Source organism: Armigeres subalbatus, chromosome 3 (assembly GCF_024139115.2).
Source record: "Armigeres subalbatus isolate Guangzhou_Male chromosome 3, GZ_Asu_2, whole genome shotgun sequence".
Classification (NCBI taxonomy): Eukaryota; Metazoa; Arthropoda; class Insecta; order Diptera; family Culicidae; genus Armigeres; species Armigeres subalbatus.
The window spans coordinates 113,659,587-113,679,679 of record NC_085141.1 but is presented as its reverse complement, the minus strand read 5'-3'; the positions used below and the strand labels follow the sequence as shown (position 1 = coordinate 113,679,679).

The window sequence follows — 20,093 nt, the reverse complement described above, 5'->3', positions numbered from 1 at the left end:
CTATTCTTTAAGGAACTTGTTCAGAATTTCTTAAGGAAGTTCCTTCAGGAGTTACTTTAAACAATCCTTCAGGAATTTCTTCGGATATTCTTTAAGGAACTTGTTCAGAATTTCTTAAATATCGTCCTGGAACTTTTCAAAAAAATCCAAAAGAGTTCTTAGAAGAATTTCTGAAGGAATTTTCGGAAGAATACCTTAATGATTTTCCCAAGGAAAATGCGAACTAATTCTTCTAATTGATCCGAACTAATTTCTGAAGAAAAGGATTTCTCGAAGAAATTTCCGAAGGCATTGCTTAAAAAATTTAAAGAGTTGCTAAACGATTTTCAAAGAAAATCTCAATAGAATGTCTTGAGGAATTCCTTAAGAAATTCCCGGAGGAATTGCTAAATAAACTTCCGAAGGAATTCCTAACAAAATTTTCGTACTAATTCCTGAAGAAAATTTCAAGGAATAACCGAAAGATTCCGAAAGACTTTCTTAAATTCGTTTCAGAAGGAGTTTTTGTAGAACACCTTGAGGCAATTCTCGAGGAAGTTCCTGGACTAATCTCCAAAAGAATTTCTGCAGGATTGTCGGAGGGGAGCCAGCCTAGGGCTGAAAGTCTCCTTAATGAAGACAAACATTTTTGGAGGAATAAGGTATTGCCTCCGAAATTCTATTAGGAATTTCTTTATCAATTCCTTTGATAATTCCTCTGAAAATTCCTTCAGAAATTCCTTCCTAAAATCGTTTATGAATTCCTCCGGAAGCACCTTTAGGAATTCTTTTGGGAAGTCTTCTAGAAATACCTTCAAAAACTCTTTTAGCAGTTCTAACGGGAATTATTTTTGAAAATACATTCAGACTTTCTTGCAAAAATGCCTTCGAAAATTCATTTAAATTTCTGCACAAAACCCTCCAAAAACACCTCCAAAAATTCATTTGAGAACTCCCACAACACAGATAGGCATGATAGAACAAACCGTAATTTCCAAAGTGAGCTCTTTGTGTATCAACAATCGACGAACGGCACTGGAAGAAAGAAAAAGAAAAGCATGCACTGCTGCTCTCTCTCATCAGAGATAACAGACATACAGGCTAGAACAAATTTTACTCAAAAAAACTGTGTAAATCAAAGTACGTTAAAATACTGACTGTGGCAATACGTCGTTTGGTGGCGCTAGGTGTCATTCATGGAGTAATGCGTACCAGCTGTCACATTGCATCAAACAAATATTGCGCGCCAAGATGAAACCAAGCTTGCCGCCTTTTCCAGCACGTGGTAACTGTTGATATTTATTTTTCGTTCACTATGGAACCAACAAGGTCAAAAAACAAATTCTACAAAATGCATTTTGTTCTCTCAAGCAACCAATTACCAAGTAGAGTTTACTACTGGTGCCACTTCTCAATTGCATATTGTTGAATAAATATATGTTCTTAATAATATGTTCAGATTACGATTAGCTAAAATTGTAGACTACTATCGAAAAGAGAGATAGTGTTTCAAAACAATTCACTGCCGGAAATGCTAGTTAGTTTCCTATGCATAACCCGAATGGAACGACTAGGCGGGACATAAATGAATGGTAAAAAAATCATGAATATCCTTGAGCACAAATTATGGCCGTTTTCATCCTTTTAGTGCTTCGCTGCTGGCTGTGACGATGACTGTGGCTGTGGCTAATGGAAGGGACAGTAAATATTGAAAAGAATTACAATAATGATAATACAGTCAAAGGTGGTTGCTTCTGTTCACCAATGAAACATCTCATCACAAAACAAACCATGCACTTCTTGATGGCAGCAAAACCACTTGCGTTAGTGTGAGAAAGAAACATCGCATATGGAATTGAATCCAGTGTGATGAGGAGGATCTGTTCTTTATGTTTATGGTGGGTGGTGGCGCCTAAAATGTTGACAGCTTCTTGATGAGAGATACTTTGCGATGCCAGCGCCGCCACGAGATTGCCACTTGTGTTGCATTCCAAAATGACCGTTAAATTCCTTACACACGATTGAGAATGGACCAGTATGTCTGTTCTCTGTGCTCTCATGCTCATTGATCAGTAAAGCTTAACTTCCACTGCTAGGTACGCTAGTGTTTCAAAATCATAGAAGGACAACATTCTAGGGCAAAGATGCCTATAAATTATGTGGAACTCCTCAAGATTTTTTTTCCTTTCTTAATCAAAGAAAAAATCATCAAGAATTTCTTCGGATATTTCCCAGGGATTTCTTTAAAAGTTTCTTCGAAAAGCCTCCGAGTTTCCTTCGTAGATTTCCTCAGAAATTCTTTTGGATTGTCTTCCAGGAAATCATTTGAAAATAATTAGATAATTAAATAGTTTCCGATGGAGTTCTTCTTCTTCTTCTTCTGGAACATTGCCGCCTCGCAGCTTAGTGTTTTTTTTAGCACTTACACTGTTATAAACTGCGAGGTTTCTAAGTCACGTTACCATTTTTGCATTTGTATATCATGAGGCTAACACGATAATACTTTTATGCCCATTGCCCAGGGAAGTCAACACAATTTCCAACCCAATACAATTTCCAACGAAAATTTCCTAGACCGGACCGGGAACCGAAACCCAGCCACCCTCAGCATGCTCTTGCTTTGTAGCCATGCATCTTACCGCACAGCTAAGGAGGTCCTCCATTCCAATGGAGTTATTAATTTAATTTTCAAAGAATAAAACAAAATAAACGAACACTAAAACTTTCCAAATGTATTACTGACAGAATTTCGGAAAGAACTCATGAAGGCATTTTCGAAGGAATTTCTGCAGGAAGATCTGGAAGAATTCCCAGAGAATTGCTAAATAAACTTCCGAAGGAATTCTTTAAAGGGTTCCCGAAGGAATTCATAACAACACGATGATACTTTTATGCCCAGGAAAGTCGAAACAACTTCCAATCCGAAAATTGCCTAGATTGCCTTAACCAGTGAAAGAATATGCGCTTTGGAAATTCATGCCCTCACAAAAGCTTATGTACCGGAACAAACATAATTTACGAATCATCTACAGTTTTAGGAGCCCAACTGAATGAGGGCTTGACTTAAACGAATGTCTAAGATCAGTTACACATTTCATGGCTTATTCTACTTAGTAGATTAAATTTACTAGATAAACCTTCATTCAAACTCACAAACTAATCAACTAACCTATTCATTAACCAAGACAATGTATGTCACCACACTGACTTAGAGACACCATCAGTTGTAAGTTATTTATGTTATTTTTATCGAATGTATTTATTTTAATAAAGTTTATTTAGCTTTGTAGCATGCGGTAAGCAAAGCATCTAATGTTTTATTGCAATTTGCCCTGCTGAAAGAGCGGTGCCCTTGTCCTGTTTCAACAACTATCATAAGAAGAATTTAGTACTATTCCAATTAATTCCACCAAATTGTATCGCTTTACAGATACGTATTTCGTCCTCAACTGTAAGGCCATCTTCGATGTCCCGCATTTTACGCGACTCGGCTCAAGTTATTTTTTTTTATTGCGATTAGTCATCAGCGTGGCAAAATTATGATCGGCAGCGCGCCGACCCAAAATCTTAGGCGGCGGCGGCGTGAGTAAAACCACCGGCGGCGGCGGCGCACAGGTCTAATTTCATTCATATTGAGAACCTGGATCTAAAGATCCTGACTATTTATATGTATTGTGTTCTTGGACAAGGTATTAGAGATTTTCTCCACTAGAGGACGATGATGATTCACAGGTCCTAGGTGATCAGTAAAGGTACATAGATTCAATGCGCATGATTTACAAATCAAAATTGTTGTAATCCGATGTTCTAGGTTCTCCAAATCGTTCTGGAGTTCAGCCCAAATGGTCTACCAAGTCAATTACGCCTGGTATAAAAACGATATCAACCAATCATGTCCATACGGGATAGTTGAGCCAATGCGTATGTCCTTAACTGCTGACAAAAAAAAAAACGATTCTTTGTCATTATTATTTACGACAAAAACACAAAGCTGTGTCGCAGGTTCACTTTGATAGATTTTTTCGCACGTGCATCGATTCAATTTTTATTCACTGATTACGAATGTAGGCCTTCTTTAGCCGTGTGGTAAGATGCGCGGCTACAGAGCAAGACAATGCCGAAGGTGGGTGGGTTTAATTCACGGACCGGTCTAGAAAAGTTTTGGGTTGGAAAATATCCTCGGCATAAAAGCACACCCAAGCAGCACATATGTTGTAGAGAAGTTAACGTAACTCATATACAACCAAGTATGGCCACATTTGAGTTGCTGCAACCAAATCATTGTTGTGTGAAGCTTTTTACCGTCCGTTTTTAAATGATTCGCAATATCGAATCCGCGCGACGCGGAATCTATTTCGCGCGAACCAGAACTAATTCTGAGCAAACACAAATGAAATTAAATTTTTGAACACAATTTATTGAACGTTTTCTCTTCAAGTTTTTATAATGTTATTGATTTATAATATGTTCTTAAACTTTGTACAACTTAACACATATCTGTACCAAATTGAAAATGGGACTAAGAAAACCGCAGTTAGCATTACAACCCTGGCCCTATTCACCACTAGAAATACCGAGGTTAAATAGTAGAAACATAAGTACTAGAACGCTAGTGGCGCTGTAGTCAATTAAATTATTTTGCCAAATTATGCTTCAACAAGCTTCAATTGGCCATAATTTATGCATCATGTTGTAGTGCATGTTTTGTTTCATCACCAACATCGGTTTGACACTTGTAGTACCGGTACTTTGGCTGCCAGGTGTTAGTCACGCGAACAGTAACGACCTAATAGCAATATTATACTTTTGAATCAACTGGTTAAAGACACTCCTCAGTCCTCATGAAATCCAAACTCAAAAGTACTCGCGTTTTCAAGGGCACTCCACTCAATACGGAAGCAACGCACAACTGTCATTTTTATTATTTCTGCTTTGCTGCGTCACGACATGCGTGAACAAGAACTAAAGCAGCCAACGCTATTTCAATAAGCACCGCTTACTAGATGAGATGATGGTTTTGAAATGTTTTGTTCCGTTATTGTCAGTTGATTTTTTTAATAGAACTTTATGAAATTCCGCACAAGATGCATTGACATACAAAGAATGCTCAGGCCAGAAATGAATCAAATCGTTCGGGGCTGTAATTTTGAATATGAATTTGATATGAAATAGGCTAGGTGTACCAGTTGTGGCTATAGCACCAGTTGTCGCACTAGTGCTTTATATGCCCAATGACCAATCAAATCACCGCGAACCAAGTTCATATCGATAAAGCATATTCATATGACACGATAACACCTTTGATTTCCTCCAAAACAAGCAAAGCATAATTGTAAAAATTGATTTTGCTTAATTTTTCACGTCCTTTGCACCAGTTGTCGCACTAGTGGTCCCTATTTGGCCAGTCCTATAAGAAAACAATGGGATTTGCCAAATAAGGAACCAAAATTAAGAATAGTGCCACAACTGGTGCATGGGTTCCTATTATGGATTAATCAATTTTGAGGATAATAACAAATTTTATTGTGGTTTTCACAGCTGTTCTAAGGAGCATGAAGTAAAACCTTTCGCTTGATATATAAAGTCCACCCACATGCCTTTTACTTATTTTTAAAAAAATAGTTGTTCTTATGTATGGCGACAATTGGTACACCGACCCTAGTCATTTTCCCCGTACAAACAATTGAGTTTCAAAAGCTTTAAACTGTTATACCGCTCAGTTCTATTTTCTGCAGATTCGAACCACGAATGAATCACGAAATGCAAATATGTTTCAATTAATTTGGTTTCTGAATGCATCATTTTATATACGGATCAATCAACTATGCAATTACGGCGCCTTTGTTGACAGCAACATAATTATTTCATTGAATTGGAAATTTTTCGCACATAAATGGAACATTGCTAGTGAAACCAGCGAGTTTGTTCTATTTTACTCCAGATTCAAACTAGAATAGCGCATAGCGTTCGAAAATTTGGAATGAAACTTATTCACTATTGATACTCTATGGCTGTCTTACAAATTATTTATATTATTGAATACTCACAGCGAAACGCTTGCCACAGGTGGCGGTCGACTCATCGGCGGCCAGGATTCCCTTGCCGGGGGCAACAATAGCCTTGGCAATGGCGGCCAGCTCCTCCTGGACTTCCTTTGGTGGGTAGTTGAAGTAGGTAGTCATGTTGATAGGTTTGCGGTTTGGATATCTAAAACGATGGAGAATCCTATAAGTATTATAACAGTTTGGTAACATTCTTCCGATATAGCCCCGGTTCGTTCGAACAGTTTTATTGTGGTGATTTTAAGGTAGATGGTGCTGCTGCGATGACGGTGAGTGTCCCGACTATACAGAACAAAAGTGTGATAGTATTTGCCTGACGATGATGATTGGGCGTAATGTGCACCGATACTTTTAAGCAAACGGAGGGCGCATGTGCGTCAACGGTGACGTCACCTCCATCAATAGAGGTAATCCACTATAGAGGAGGCTTGTCGCTGTCGTCACTGGCGAAACATCTTTTGCTGGCGAGGATAGGGCACTAAATGGGAAAAACACTAAACAAGGGAAAAATCAGAACGTTTTGACAGATAGGTACCCAACATGTTTGGGGACGATAACAAAGGGAACCGCAGCGACAATCGTCCTCTATAGTTTATTACCTCTATTCCTCCATCAGACATCCGACGATCCCGACGATAAGAGCATGAAACATTTCAAACCAGTCAGTGTATAGTGCATCGTTGTGGATGTGATGGAATTCGAAGTCCACTTGCGAAATGCTAATCGGCGTCCGCCGGCATATCGTCTGCATACGGTCCGGTTCACACGTCGCCAAATCTGTTGAACACCCGGAGCATAGCTTAGGTTGTGCAAGATTTCAAGGTGTTTGACCGGTTTGCGATTCATAAGACATATAAAAAGCCGGTGAAAATACATGACAAGCACATATAAAGCACCTGAATGGCATGAAGTATGTAGATATCAAACTTTGAGCGATATAGAACTCGTCGGTTGACATATTTTGTTTAATAATAGCGTCTGGAGGCAAAGCTGGTATTTGAAAACGATTTTCTTGACTAGACAGATTATGGTTATTACATTGAACCAAAAATCTTGTAAAAAGTTTGATACTGCACTCAGTTTTATTAAGCATGGTCAAACATTTCACTATGAATATTAAAATGTTCTTTGCTAAAATATTCTTTGAAGTCATAGTTGATCAAGATATTCATTAAAAAATGTTTATATTTTCAAAAACTTCGTTTTCTAATGCTGTTTTCTTATGATAAAACGAGAATGACTTGCAGTTATTGAACGTCCACTAGTAAACATGTGATTACTTCTATAAATTTTGCGATTTTTCAAAAAGTTTGGTATCCGTTTTTAGCGTTGTTTCCCAAAAATAAGAATTATTTTGTTTCGTTACAAATTGATAATCGTTTTTTCATTGATTTTACTACTCATGACTTCCTTTTAAAACTGTATTGATAAAAAACAATTTGGTTGTGGGCACCCTTTTGTCTTAACTTTGGTCCTAGTTTATCTTAAGCCGACATTTGTATACCAATGGAAAGCTAGACAAATAACCCTACTATTAGCAAAGAAATTAAATTGTTTTCGACGATTTTGTAAATTTTATTGACAATTTCGCAAATTTGACAGTTTTGAACATTTCAATTTTGTGGTTCGGTTGTGGGCATCTTTTAGACCTCGTCAGAAAATAAAGAAGAAAAATCAAAACCACTCAGCTTTAAAGAAAAGGAATAATTTGTTTATTCTAATAGCCAGGAGGCACTAAAAAATCAGACCAATCCACCTTTCAGTGGTCATTCCTTTCTCGTGCATTGGGAAGGATATTGAAAACAATAACGTAAGAAAAGCTTAAAATTGCACTTACAGGTAAATGGATTTCCTTTTTTCCATTGAATTACGTATATTGCATTAAAAAACCCCTGATCAATCGCCCTAGCGGTAATGGTGCCTTTCTCGTTCATTATAAAAAAAACATATTTGGCCATAAATTTTGATCCCTTAGTCCGATTTGAAAAATATTCAACAGAAAGCAATAGGACAAGATTTCCCGTCGAATGCAAGCAAATCGGTCAACGTTCAGTACCAAAAAGTATGTCTACAATAACTAGACATGCCCAATAAATTAAAAGTATCAATTAAACTCATTATTTCTATCAATTTTGTTTAAATAATTATAAAAACTGCTTGAAAACGTCATTAAAAATAAGTTAGGGGATAACTTCAGCAGCACTGATTGAGTTGTTGTTAAAATTAGGGTGCCCACAACCGAGTTTCCTAGCCTTTTTGGAATGTGAAGAAATGGCAATGGATGGCAATCGTGGCAATGGTTATTGATCCTCAAAATAGATTAAATTTACTGTATAAATACGCATTGGAACTCATTTTTTTTAATTGAATCAGTTTAATTGATGACACGTTGAAAAATGTAAATGAAACTTTCGTGTTGTTTTTAATTAATTTGTTCATAGTTCAAAGTAGAGATGTCTATTTGGTTTGATATTGAGTACAAAACATCATGTTACTATAGCAAACAAATGATGGTTGTCAGAATGACAGCATCTGTTATCTGTCAAAAGATACGTAGGGGTACCCATAACCGAACCTCTTCCCCCAATAAAGCCAAATATTCAACCACAGACATGTGATTCAATGTATTTTAAGAAACTGAGTTTCCTGAAGATTTGTTTTCATAAAAGTCTATAAATTCATAATTACATAGGGGAACTGTTCCGTTTTCCATCTCACTGAACATATATTCATCTCTTCGCGAAACAAAGAAATGCGGTGTCCATTTCGTCGCTTCTTTTTGCTAACATGCGTGCTCACTGCTGAAAAAAATCACAAAAATAATAAACAAACCAAATACTTTGCTTTGTTTTTCGTGAGACCAATATCGGAGCTATGAGATGAAGTCCAGGAGCAGTCCCCCTATTTTATGCAGCGCGGTTTTCGTCCAATGCTTTCAGAAACACCTCCTCGAGACTAGGAAAGGGTGACGCAATGGGAGGTGTGTTGTTTTCTTCGCAGCTGATAACCTGCCGCGGGCAGGTCGCGCAAACCAGATGTGTGCGTTCAGTAGACGAATAATCATTTGCGCCGGTTTTGTTTATTGTCGATAAGTGGTCGAGCCGGAGCTGAAGATAGATTTTGTATTCAAACAAGCTGTCTGCACCTACCCGGTTGCTGTTGCTAACGTGGAACTTATAGCCTATGCTATAGTTAGAAAGCATGATAAACAAGTTTTCGCGATAAGATTTTTGTCTTGTTAGAATTTGTTAGGATTTATAATAATCATCGTTGAATTGCTTGAATTGTCATTATATTGTTGACAATGTTGAAAGGAATCATCAATAAGGAGATATGTTTTTTTTTTTAATCTTTCGTTTATTTGGAAGGCTCATTTGCCGTAAGGCGTTACGGAGCCGAAATTAAGGAGATATGTTGTTGTTGACAAATTAATGTTTGTTTTGTGAAAATCACGTCTCAAAAAAATAAAACCCTGATTGATCCACCTATCGGTGTTTGTGCCTTTCTCGTATATCAGATATACTAAAAAAATGAGTGAAAATTTCTTAGCGTGTTTTTTTTTGTATATAAATCATATTTTGGCCATAACTTTTGATCCCATAGTCCGATCTGGCCTGTTTTCAATAGGAAACAATGGGACACGATTCTTTGACAAATGCAACTTATTGCCAACAAATCATCAAACAAAGATCAAGATAAGTGCCTAAAAGATGAGTGAGTTTTATTTCGGACACATAAACATCTCAATTCGTCGAGCTGAGATGATTGGTGTATAACACTATGGGTCTCCGGACCTTCTATCACAAAATCGTCTTGGAAGTGGTCATTGGTGTACGAGAAAGGCAAAACGAGACAGCTCAAGAAATATTGTTGTCAGAATTCTCGGAGAATTTCAAAGCGGATTTCATAATGCTTAATATTTTTAGCGAAAGCATTTTATAAGAAATGGAGTATTGCTAATGGTTTCACAGACCACAATGTGTCCAAAAAATCTTAAATTCAGATATTCCTTTAAGATTCCAGTTTGATATCTAAGCTTTAGAATGATTTTTGATATTTTGGAAACTCTGTAATGCTGATATAATTTAATCCCATGACCCTCAATACTGAGGAAAAATATTCCTAATATATCTCCTAATATAAAATTTAGGCATTTTATTTTCTATTAGTAAAAGAGGGGCGCCCAACAAAGGTAGGTTTCACCAAGGGCGCTTGGAGCTCACGCTACGGCTCAGATGACAAATTATTGTTGTCATATTCTACTCATGTTCTGATAAATGCTTTTTGCTTTAGAACAAGAAATGCAACGCTGCCAAAATAGGCCATCTAACTTAATGTTTTCGGATTTTCATTCATCCTAAGACTGAGTCGCCTCGATATTAAATACCAGAAGTGCCCAAGAATTTTCATCATTTTTATTGGCTGATCGGAAATATCGTAAGATACACAATTGCAGATCCGTGAGTATTTTTCCGAACGTCGTAATAAAGTACTAGTAGTTTGTGAAAGCAGTATACTGCCCAAGATCGCCTATTTGTCCCATATTAATGGGAAATCCAGCAGAGATAGGACTGATAGAACTTCTCTCCACGAACAGCCTAGATAGCCGTGTTGTGTCGATAGCTGGTTATGGTTAAACTAATTTTGACTTTTATTCCCGAAATTTATTGAGGTTCGAGCAAACTCCCGAAAATATTGTAATGGTTTTCGAATTATCAGTCTAGGTCTAGGGGAGTCGAAAAAATTTCCAACCTAAAAATTCCCCAGACCGGACCGGAAATCGAAACCAGCCGCCTTTGCTTTGTAGCTGAATCATTCTTCCAAAATATCTGAACTGGACACTAGGGTGCCAATGAAAATTACATTTTCGAATTTAAAAAAACGACATTGCTCACAAGTTTCATCACCCCAAAATATGACCCATGCAAAATTTGAGCTCAATCGGACATGATTTAGGAGTTCTTAAAATTCATCAAAGTTTTTCCACGAAAATTTTCCCAAGGGGGACCAAAGGAAAAGTCGAAAATCGAGTTTTTGTTGTTGATGCCAAAGGACTTAAAAATGCATGAAACCTTTTTTTCAAAAAAAAAAAAAAATTGAAAAAAATCGATTTTTTCTCTTAGAACATTTTTGGGACAGAAGGTAAAAATTTTATCATCGAATTTTAACCCCGGACGATACACAAACGTAGCCAAAAATATCCACCTAAGCAAAATTTGAGCTAAATCAGACATGATTTAGAGGTGTCACAAGGGGGAAATATTTTTTGGTTTTTTGATGCCAAAGGACTCAAAATGCTTGAATCTTTAAGAATGAATTTTTTGAAAAAAAAAAATAAAAAAAAATCGCCTGTTTTAGGACTTTGAAAAAATTTCTTATTGGGAAAACAATTTTTCATCGAATTCAAAAACCGGGCGTTACGCAAACATTTCATAAGCCCTAAAATATGCCCCTTTGCAAAATTTGAGCTCCATCCTACATAATTTGTTGTAACTTTGAAAACTTTTGAGATCAGATTTACTGAGAAAATTATCAGATTGCTAGGCAATGTTTATTACACTGAGGTTTATTTTTACGCGGTTATTATTACACGGTACCGCATGAATTCAAAACACAACATGTAAAGATCAAGTTACAAAAAAAATCAAAATTTTGATAGCGAGATTTTGAGCACCCCTAAATTATGTACGATGGAGCTCAAATTTTGCATAGGGGCATATTTTATGGCTTATGAAATGTTTGCGTAACGTTCGGTTTTTAAATTCGATGAAAAATTTTTTTCGCCATGAGAAATTTTTGAATTCTCAAAACAGTTGATTTTTTTTTCAAAAAATTAATTCTCAAAGTTCATGCATTTTGAATCCTATGGCATAAAAAAAAAAAAAAAAATAAGACAAAAATTTCCCCTTGTGACAAAAAAAAAGTTTTGATAAATTTTGAGCACCCCCAAATCATGTCCGATTTAGCTCAAATAATGCATAGGGGGATATTTGTGGCTACGAAAACGTTTGTGTATCGTTCGGGGTTAAAATTCGATGAAAACATTTTCATCATCTGAAAAAATTTCCAAGTCCCAAAAATGTTCTAAGAGAAAAAATCAATTTTTTCATTTTTTTAATAACATCAGATCTTGACGTTTCATGCATCTTTAAGTCATTTGGCATCAAAAACAAGAATTCGATTTTCGACTTTTTCTTTGGTTTCCTTGTGAAAATTTTCATGGGTAAAAATTTAAAAACTTTGTTGAATTTTAGGCACCCCTAAATCATGTCCGATTGAGCTCAAATTTAGCATGGGGTCATATTTTGGGGTAATGAAACTTGTGAGCAATGCCGTTTTTGAAATTCGATGACAATTTTTTTCCCATACCTACTGGACACTTCCAAAGTATAGGAAGCTTGTTTCAACTAAATCTGTTTCAATGTTGTATGCGAATCCCCTGGAATTTGAAGCAGGATTTCTCCTTCAACGACTGTGTATATGACGACGAGATAGAAGTTATCTTTTTGAGCGTTTTCACTAGTAGAGGTCGATAACATTTTATTCGTTTGCTCATCGTAGAAGCAGATCTTCCTCCGACGTATGGTGTTTACCGCGGGGGACCGAAAAACGTACGTCCACTTAACGAGATATTAATTAATTGAAGGGGGCTTAGGGTAATTGATTTGTGATAAATTTATCTAATCTTGTTCATATATGTACTTGACAGTAAGCTTTTAAATCAATGAGATAAACAGTAGGCTTTGAAATTTAAAAGAAATAAATCAAAAATAAATCGTCACCCACCAACCCAATCGCGGAGTTTCTGGCACCATTTGTTTTCGTTTAGAACATAATACCACCAAAAGTAAATGTGTTTTAATTATAACCTGCAAATCGTGAAGTAAAATAAGCGGAACACAGATCGAAGGGTTCGCTTCTCAAGGTGCGTATTGGATTATTTACAGTGATTGGTTAGTTAATCAGTCTGTTTTAATTCAAATATTACCTAAGTTAATTCATAGCTGTACGGATTTTGATCCTTTGATTCGAAATCCGTCCACGGTAGACGGATTCTGATTTCACGGTGCCCCGGAAGACCGTTATTATAAAATAAAAATGTCCATCAAAACCAAGTACAGGGCTCGATTCCTGTGGTAATTCTGCACCTCTGGACCAATTTTTAAAAAAATCCCTAGGAGGAATCTCGAGAAATCTTGATTTGAAGTTTTTAGTTAAGAAATTTCAAAAGAATCCATTTAAGAATCCAAAAATATCACCAAAAACCCTGATTAATCCACCTAGTAGATGTCCTTCAATTCTTCTTGTACCTGCCGGTCGGAAGTAACCACCAGCTTTGCAGGGTTGCTGTCTGGCATTCTTAAAATATGCCCTGCCCATCGTACCCTTCCAGCTTTAGCTACCTTCTGGGTACTGGGTTCGCCGTAGAGCTGAGCGAGCTCTTGTTTCATCCTTCGCCGCCACACACCATTCTCTTGCACAACGCCAAAGATGGTTCTAAGCATGCGTTGTCGTTATTAGAACTATAAATATTTACAATTGACTTATCTTACCAAACTGACTTAAGTATGTTTTTGTATGGCTAACTTGCTCGAGTTTAGTATAAGTGTTGCTTTCAATGTTTAATAGAATGAAAGGTAAAAATTAATTTGAATTTAGTGTTTATGTTCATAATGGAGAGAAGTAAGACCAGAGTTCGTGTAGAATAATAGTAGTTAGAAGCTGTTATACTCGATCACAGCACATATTAACCGATCTTTGATGCCAAATCTCGTCAAAGTTCTAAACAAAGTACTAGAAAAAGCATGTTTGATATGTAAGCCAAAACCTATTCCGGTACCTCTACAGAACTCTGAGAAATGATAATTCAAGATATGGTACTTTGACGAGAATGGAAGCTGCGGCTTTTTCCAGCTGCTAGCAAAGCCATCAATTACTGCCTCAAAACCATGCTCGAGTTTCAAAGAGCTGTATCTTGCGTACACTTTTGTGAAATCATTCAGAGCTTGCTGATTGAAATATTAATTAGAAAATTGTTAATGTTTAAGCATAGTAATGGCGTAATCCGAATGATCGGGATTCTAGTGAACTCTATGCAATTTGTTGATGCCTCATCTGTACTTGGTTCACCCATAAATTTACTCAACATGGCGCTTCTTGAGCATCTTTAAAATCGTATTAAGGTGATTATACAATCAATCCATGTGGTGAATTTCAAATTCACCACACGGTTTTCTACTCCTATTATCAAAAGTTCAAAACCAGCGTAATATTTTTTGTACAATGCTGAAATTAAAGTCGATTGCTTAGCATGAGTAATCAAATGATCTACAGATGTTGTGATCCCCATGGGCGTTGTTGTTATCTCAATTCGTGCTCTTGAAAAATCACTAGAAAAAGCACGTGGTTTCCAAGATGACCGATTTGTGGCTTTGTTGTATAACCACCTTAACAATTCCGAACTAGATGTGTAGTGACGGAGATAAGCAAAGGTTCATTTTGTTTCTTTATTAAAGTGTTTTCAAAAGTTCAAAAATTGAATATTTTATCTTCGTCGTAACCGAAAACCCAAAAGAATATGCACAAAGCTTGTAGATTTTTTTCTTTCTCTTGTGCATTTTTCCTGATGTTTTTCTTGGTTCTCGAGGTCTCATTCTATATGCCGAGCTCACTCTGGAAAATCGTAGCTTTTCCTTACCGCCATCTTTGAAGTCATTACCAGTCCGATGATCCTTTTGCGGGGAAATCTCAGAATATGACAAAGCTCCGTCAATTCAATTGTTACAGCATCTGACGAAGATCTAACCTGTTATATAATGCTTAACAGCTACACTACTTTAAACAAATCTTTAAGCTGTTGTTTTTTTTTTATCAATTTGTTCCGTACTACAATCTTTACTTCTGATGCTCGAATACATTTGTGAATACAATAAAAAAAATACAAACTTTAATCTGAATGGCATTCAACAAAGAATCTGCAGCCTGCACGTCAATTCATGAATGGTTCTGAACGAGAGGTAGCATACTTGAAGACAGACTTCAAGTCATACAAAAAACATACCTAAGTCAGTTTGGTGAGCTTAATCAGTTGTAAAAATTTATAATTGTAATAAGGCAACAAATGCAAACTGGTTGAAAACAACTTGGACCACTTTTTGGATGGCTTTGAAGGTATTTTGGGGATATTATTGAATTAAAATATAGATTCTTTTGAAATTTCTTAATTAAAAACTTCAAATCAAGATTTCTCGAGATTCCTCCTAGGGATTTTTTTTTAAAATTGGTCAAGAGGTGCAGAATTACCACAGGAATCGAGCCCTGTACTTGGTTTTGATGGACATTTTTTTTTATAATAACGGTCTACCGGGGCACCGTGGATTTAGGAAGTATTGATTTAATTAATTATTTTATCTTGTTTTTCGTAGTTTTGAATGTGTAAATGTTGAACAAATGTGCATCTGTATTGATGAAAACCGTTTCATTTGCATTTGATTCCAATTTTGAACAAGCATTTTCATATACTGGTGTGCTTAATTTTACGGATTTTGATGCCCTACGGTATGTTGTGTTTGACAGTTTTATTCATTTTTCGATTTTATTTCTGTTTATTTGTTGACAAAAAACCAGAAGTATTATCCACTAAAGTTAGAGCTCTGCTTAAAGTTATGTAATTTCGAAAGTAGACAATGTGCTTTTATCTATATTATGAAACATTCGATATTTGAGTAACGAAAAATTAGGGTTAATTAGGCAAGTTGGTTCTAAACATTGAATGGTATCCATCGACACAATACTAATAATTGAATCGAACCACACACCTCAAAGAATTGGAAATTCAATCACATTGAATTGAATTGTATTCTCTTTATTTACGAGATTTTCGGCCCTAGGCTACCTTCAATCACATGTAAAAAAAGCAGTTATTCCCACCAAGCAAATAAACATTTGACATGACTTAAAATTGGATTGAATTTTGCAAACTTACACATAAGAAAATTATTTTCTCTCAGTGGAATGTTTTAACACAAGTTGGACTCAAATTTATTTAAAACAACAGTACGGTTGATTGAATTTTTTGTTTGCATGCTTCTAATATCTGCGAGAAAATACATTTGAAATAAGAAACCTTTTTTGTGTGTACTAGAAACATTGATGTGATTAAAATAACATGACTGAAAAATACAGTCAGAACTCAGTTCAACTGAGTATTCTATAAACAGTGGAATAACACAAGTTACAAATTATTCTAAAATATCATAAACATTCGAAACTTTGCTAAGTTTTATTTCTTTTATTGGAAATGATTCTGAAACAATAACATATTTTGAAGATTGCATAGAATAATTGGAAAAGCAAAAAATATGTTGTCCAAATATATCTATCTATTGATTGAAAATATTTTTATGATTCAAAGTGTCAGTACGTCCTTGTCAACAGTACTGCATCATATTATTGTAATCAACGGTACACTATTTTCAAACAAAACAGCTAGACACCACATCGTCATAATAGTTTGGGCTTGGTTTCTATGAGCCAAACATCGTTGGCACACGTACCTATACGCTGCTTATGCACAGTAGTCGGTCAGCATCCTAAACGAAAGCGAAAGTCGATTAATCTTTCCTGCACCGAGGTTCTAGATAGCAGGGTAGGAGTAGTAGAGAACCGTTTCATTCACAACAACAGAACGCTGTCATGCGCAGCACCGACCGTTCGTTACATAATGGAGCTTGCGGTTGTCTGACTACGTCAGAGTGTTCGATTTTGAAGAAAAAGATTCTAAATGAAAGTTGCATTTGAAAAACGTGATTCAATCAGACTCGTAAGGTTAATTAAAATAAGAAGATTTCATACTACAAGAGCAATCGATCCACAATGTTAGAACTCGGATTAGTCACATACAAGAGTGTATGCGCCCTGAAGTGAACCATGCCGCTCGAAGTCCACAACAAGCAGCATTTCGTATCAATTATCTTCAATTGCTACTGCTCGGAATTGTTCATAAGCGTGCAGTGTAGTTATTTTTGAACAACAAAATTCACAGTCTAGGATGCCTCATTATCAGCTGTAGTCGTTACTTACCATACAAGCGTAATTGAACTTGACCCACAGACTCAAAGAAGGTCATCTCTATCTCGCATACCCGCTGCTGACTATACAGCAGCAACGATGACGTCGGAGAAACTCATGTTCTGAGCGGTAGACGAAAACGAGAAAGTGAAAATAGACAATTTCTTCGAGATACGGTTCTTATCTCTTCGATTCCTAGTTCTTTCGAGCAGTCGGTGATTGGATCACTGGAAAATTCCATGACCTCAAAGTTCAAAGATCGAAGTTCGGAACTACAATCTAAACTACAGAATCGCTTCCCTTCAAACAAACACGTGTCTCAGAGAATGCAGCTATTTTCAGCTACTGCGAACTACGGTTGGATAAACTGGGTAACGCCATTGTCGAGGGCGAAGGTGGATAGACTAATTTGTTTTCGAAATCGAAAGCAGTCAAAGAAAATCTCACATGACTTGATTGGCAATATGCGCAGAATCTATCGACGATCCAGAGTGGGTATCAAAATTGCATATGAATTGTGAGACAATTCATAGTTTGACGACTGAATTATAACAATTGGTTAAATAAAAATGCATATTTCTGTTGTAAGAAGCATTAGAAGGAACCATCCATGCCGTTCTTCGAATCGACGTACACCAGCTAGAGGTCATCTGAAAGGTGCAAGAGCGATGATACCACCTCTAGTCTGGAAGGGAAAGAGGGGAAATATCCTCCCTAACTCTTCTCGGTCAAGGAGAAAATTTCACGAAAATGAAAGTGAATTCGGCTAAATTTTTCCCATGATTATAAGGTTAAATCAATGTCAAATCTATAAAATCTACACGTTGTAGCAATCCCAAAATGATAAAATTTAAAAAATCCAAAACAATAGTACTCATCCGCTATCTGAAGAGCTGAGGTCAGCCATTGTGCACACTATCGATATGAGCGATACTCGTTCTGCACTATCGTTGCAAATTATCTCGGGTCATTACGACATCATTGCGAAAAGATATTTCCTACAAACCCCCGCTCAGTCACCACCTACGATATATCACTGCACCTTTCTCCAGTAAATCACCACAATAATCAACTTTCTTCACTAGTAGATAAAGATTTCAATTAAAATAGTACTCACTACTTCACCAAAAAAACGAGAGCACAATTTCAGCTTCTAGCGACCTTTACTGGAAGGCGTGCACACACAGTTTAAATGAACCGAACGACTGTGGCCAGTATTTTGAGCCAGAACGAGACGTCAAAAGGTTGAATGAAGGTCGCTGATGACGCGCCGGTGGCGCTGCATGGCGGTAAAGCACTTAACTGCATGGCGTGGTGACGTTTCGCCGATGATGATGACAGCCGGCACGGTGTCGACATCTCGCGCTGCCTGGGCAGAACAGGCGATAACAGCCCTGGTAACGGGTAGGTAACGTAGCAGGGCAGTTGGAAAATCGATTGGGAAAAGTATGCTGCGGTTCCGTTCTGATTGGAAAACGACGGAAATCTTTGAAATGGTGTGGAATTTTACTGAGGGACAACATGCGGTGATAAGCAATGCCCCCGGGAGGCATTATCTTGTTTCAGCGATGAATCATCTCCTGCGGTGAATGGATTTACATACTTTGCTCAAGACTGATGCAATACACGATCAACTGATAAGTATATTGGGGAATGAATAAGCAACGTGCACAGAAAACTCGAACAATTACCAGAAATTATGTTGTATTTAATTAGTTTGAAAATGAAGAAGAAATTGAATTCTTGTACTTTCATATAGGGTTGTAAATATACATTTGCGTTTAATTTCGTTCTAATTTAAAACATTTCAATCTAGTTTTCGATAAAAATCAATGTAAATTAGATGAGTGTATTAATAGATGTCAACAGAAGGTTTTGAAAATAATTGTTTGGTAATTTGACGAAACTGTGAGTAAAAGGCTATGATTAAAATGACGCTTCTCAAGGTTTGCTGCGAGAAAGCATACTTTGAATAATTTTTGATCGTAACACATGGTATGTTTCTTCAAAATTGCCTAGAAAAATCTAAACCTGGTCGCCTGTACTACTATGGAATGTGAAAAACTCGTCCCATAAGCCATAACAGGTGAAGACATGCCACAAAAAGAGAATAATAATGTTCCTAAAAAATGGTGTAAGAATGGATTTGAATAATGAATCAAAGTTAACTGCCTATTCTACATTCAACGTGGACTATATTTGGAAGCTCATTGTGTATATTTACTCTCTAATTAAACATAAAGTTCCAAATTTACATAAAATGAAAAAATAATTGTTATCTTTTTTGGATTCATCATTCTATAATCATCCTAAAATAATACTCTGAAAGCTTCAAAATCGTCATAAAAATCTCCGTAGTTGTATCCAGCCTGAAAACATTTTTGAATTTCTATAAACGACTATTGAAAGACTCGTGGTCATGGTGTAAGCCGTCTAGATTTATTCGCATGTCATGAACTTGTTGGCATTCAAGGAATAATCTCCGCAAGTCTAGTAGGTGTCTTAAGTAATATACAATCAGCTGTCTATTACTCAACGTTGCGATATATGCGATAGTAAAGTTATTTGAAAATAATCATATTTCAGTTTTTCTTGCTAAAATTCTGTGCAGTCCTGTCTAAAATGCTAGCATATTGATATATCAAACATTTGTGAACCATTATTCAGATAGGTTGAAGCTTGTTTACGAGAATTTCATTACAAAGATGGTGAGTTTATTCTTTCTTTTTTATTTTAATAAATTCGTAATAAATTTGACTCGACGCCCTGAAAAATCAGTCAATTTAATATCAAATACAGGAAATTTTTGGTTGGATAATTTCATTCCTCCCCGAGTAGACGAAAATAGCTCATTAATATCAAATGTTGATAAGATAGCAAAATGAGATATGGACATGATTGATATAAGAGATAAAAGATCAGACGATAATATCAAAATTTTGCACTAAAATATCATGGGAAGATCAAGTTATGCTATATGTA

The 20,093-nt window shown here is 36.3% G+C and overlaps 1 protein-coding gene across 4 annotated transcripts in view; it reads right to left on the bottom strand.

Moving 5' to 3' along the window:
* LOC134220953 (fructose-bisphosphate aldolase-like) overlaps positions 1-18,381 on the bottom strand; it is a 68,892-nt gene extending 50,511 nt beyond the window's left edge. For 3 of the 4 annotated variants that reach the window (XM_062700114.1, XM_062700113.1, XM_062700111.1), the window contains exons 1-2: positions 18,229-18,381; positions 6,027-6,186 (exon numbers count right to left, since the gene is read on the bottom strand). In XM_062700114.1, the coding sequence (XP_062556098.1) occupies positions 6,027-6,161 (135 nt within the window). In that variant the 5' untranslated portion in view covers positions 6,162-6,186; positions 18,229-18,381. Of the gene's footprint in view, positions 1-6,026; positions 6,205-18,228 lie in introns of those variants that run through there. The other variant, XM_062700112.1, reaches the window with a different exon arrangement.
* Between the last annotated feature and the right edge of the window lie 1,712 nt (positions 18,382-20,093).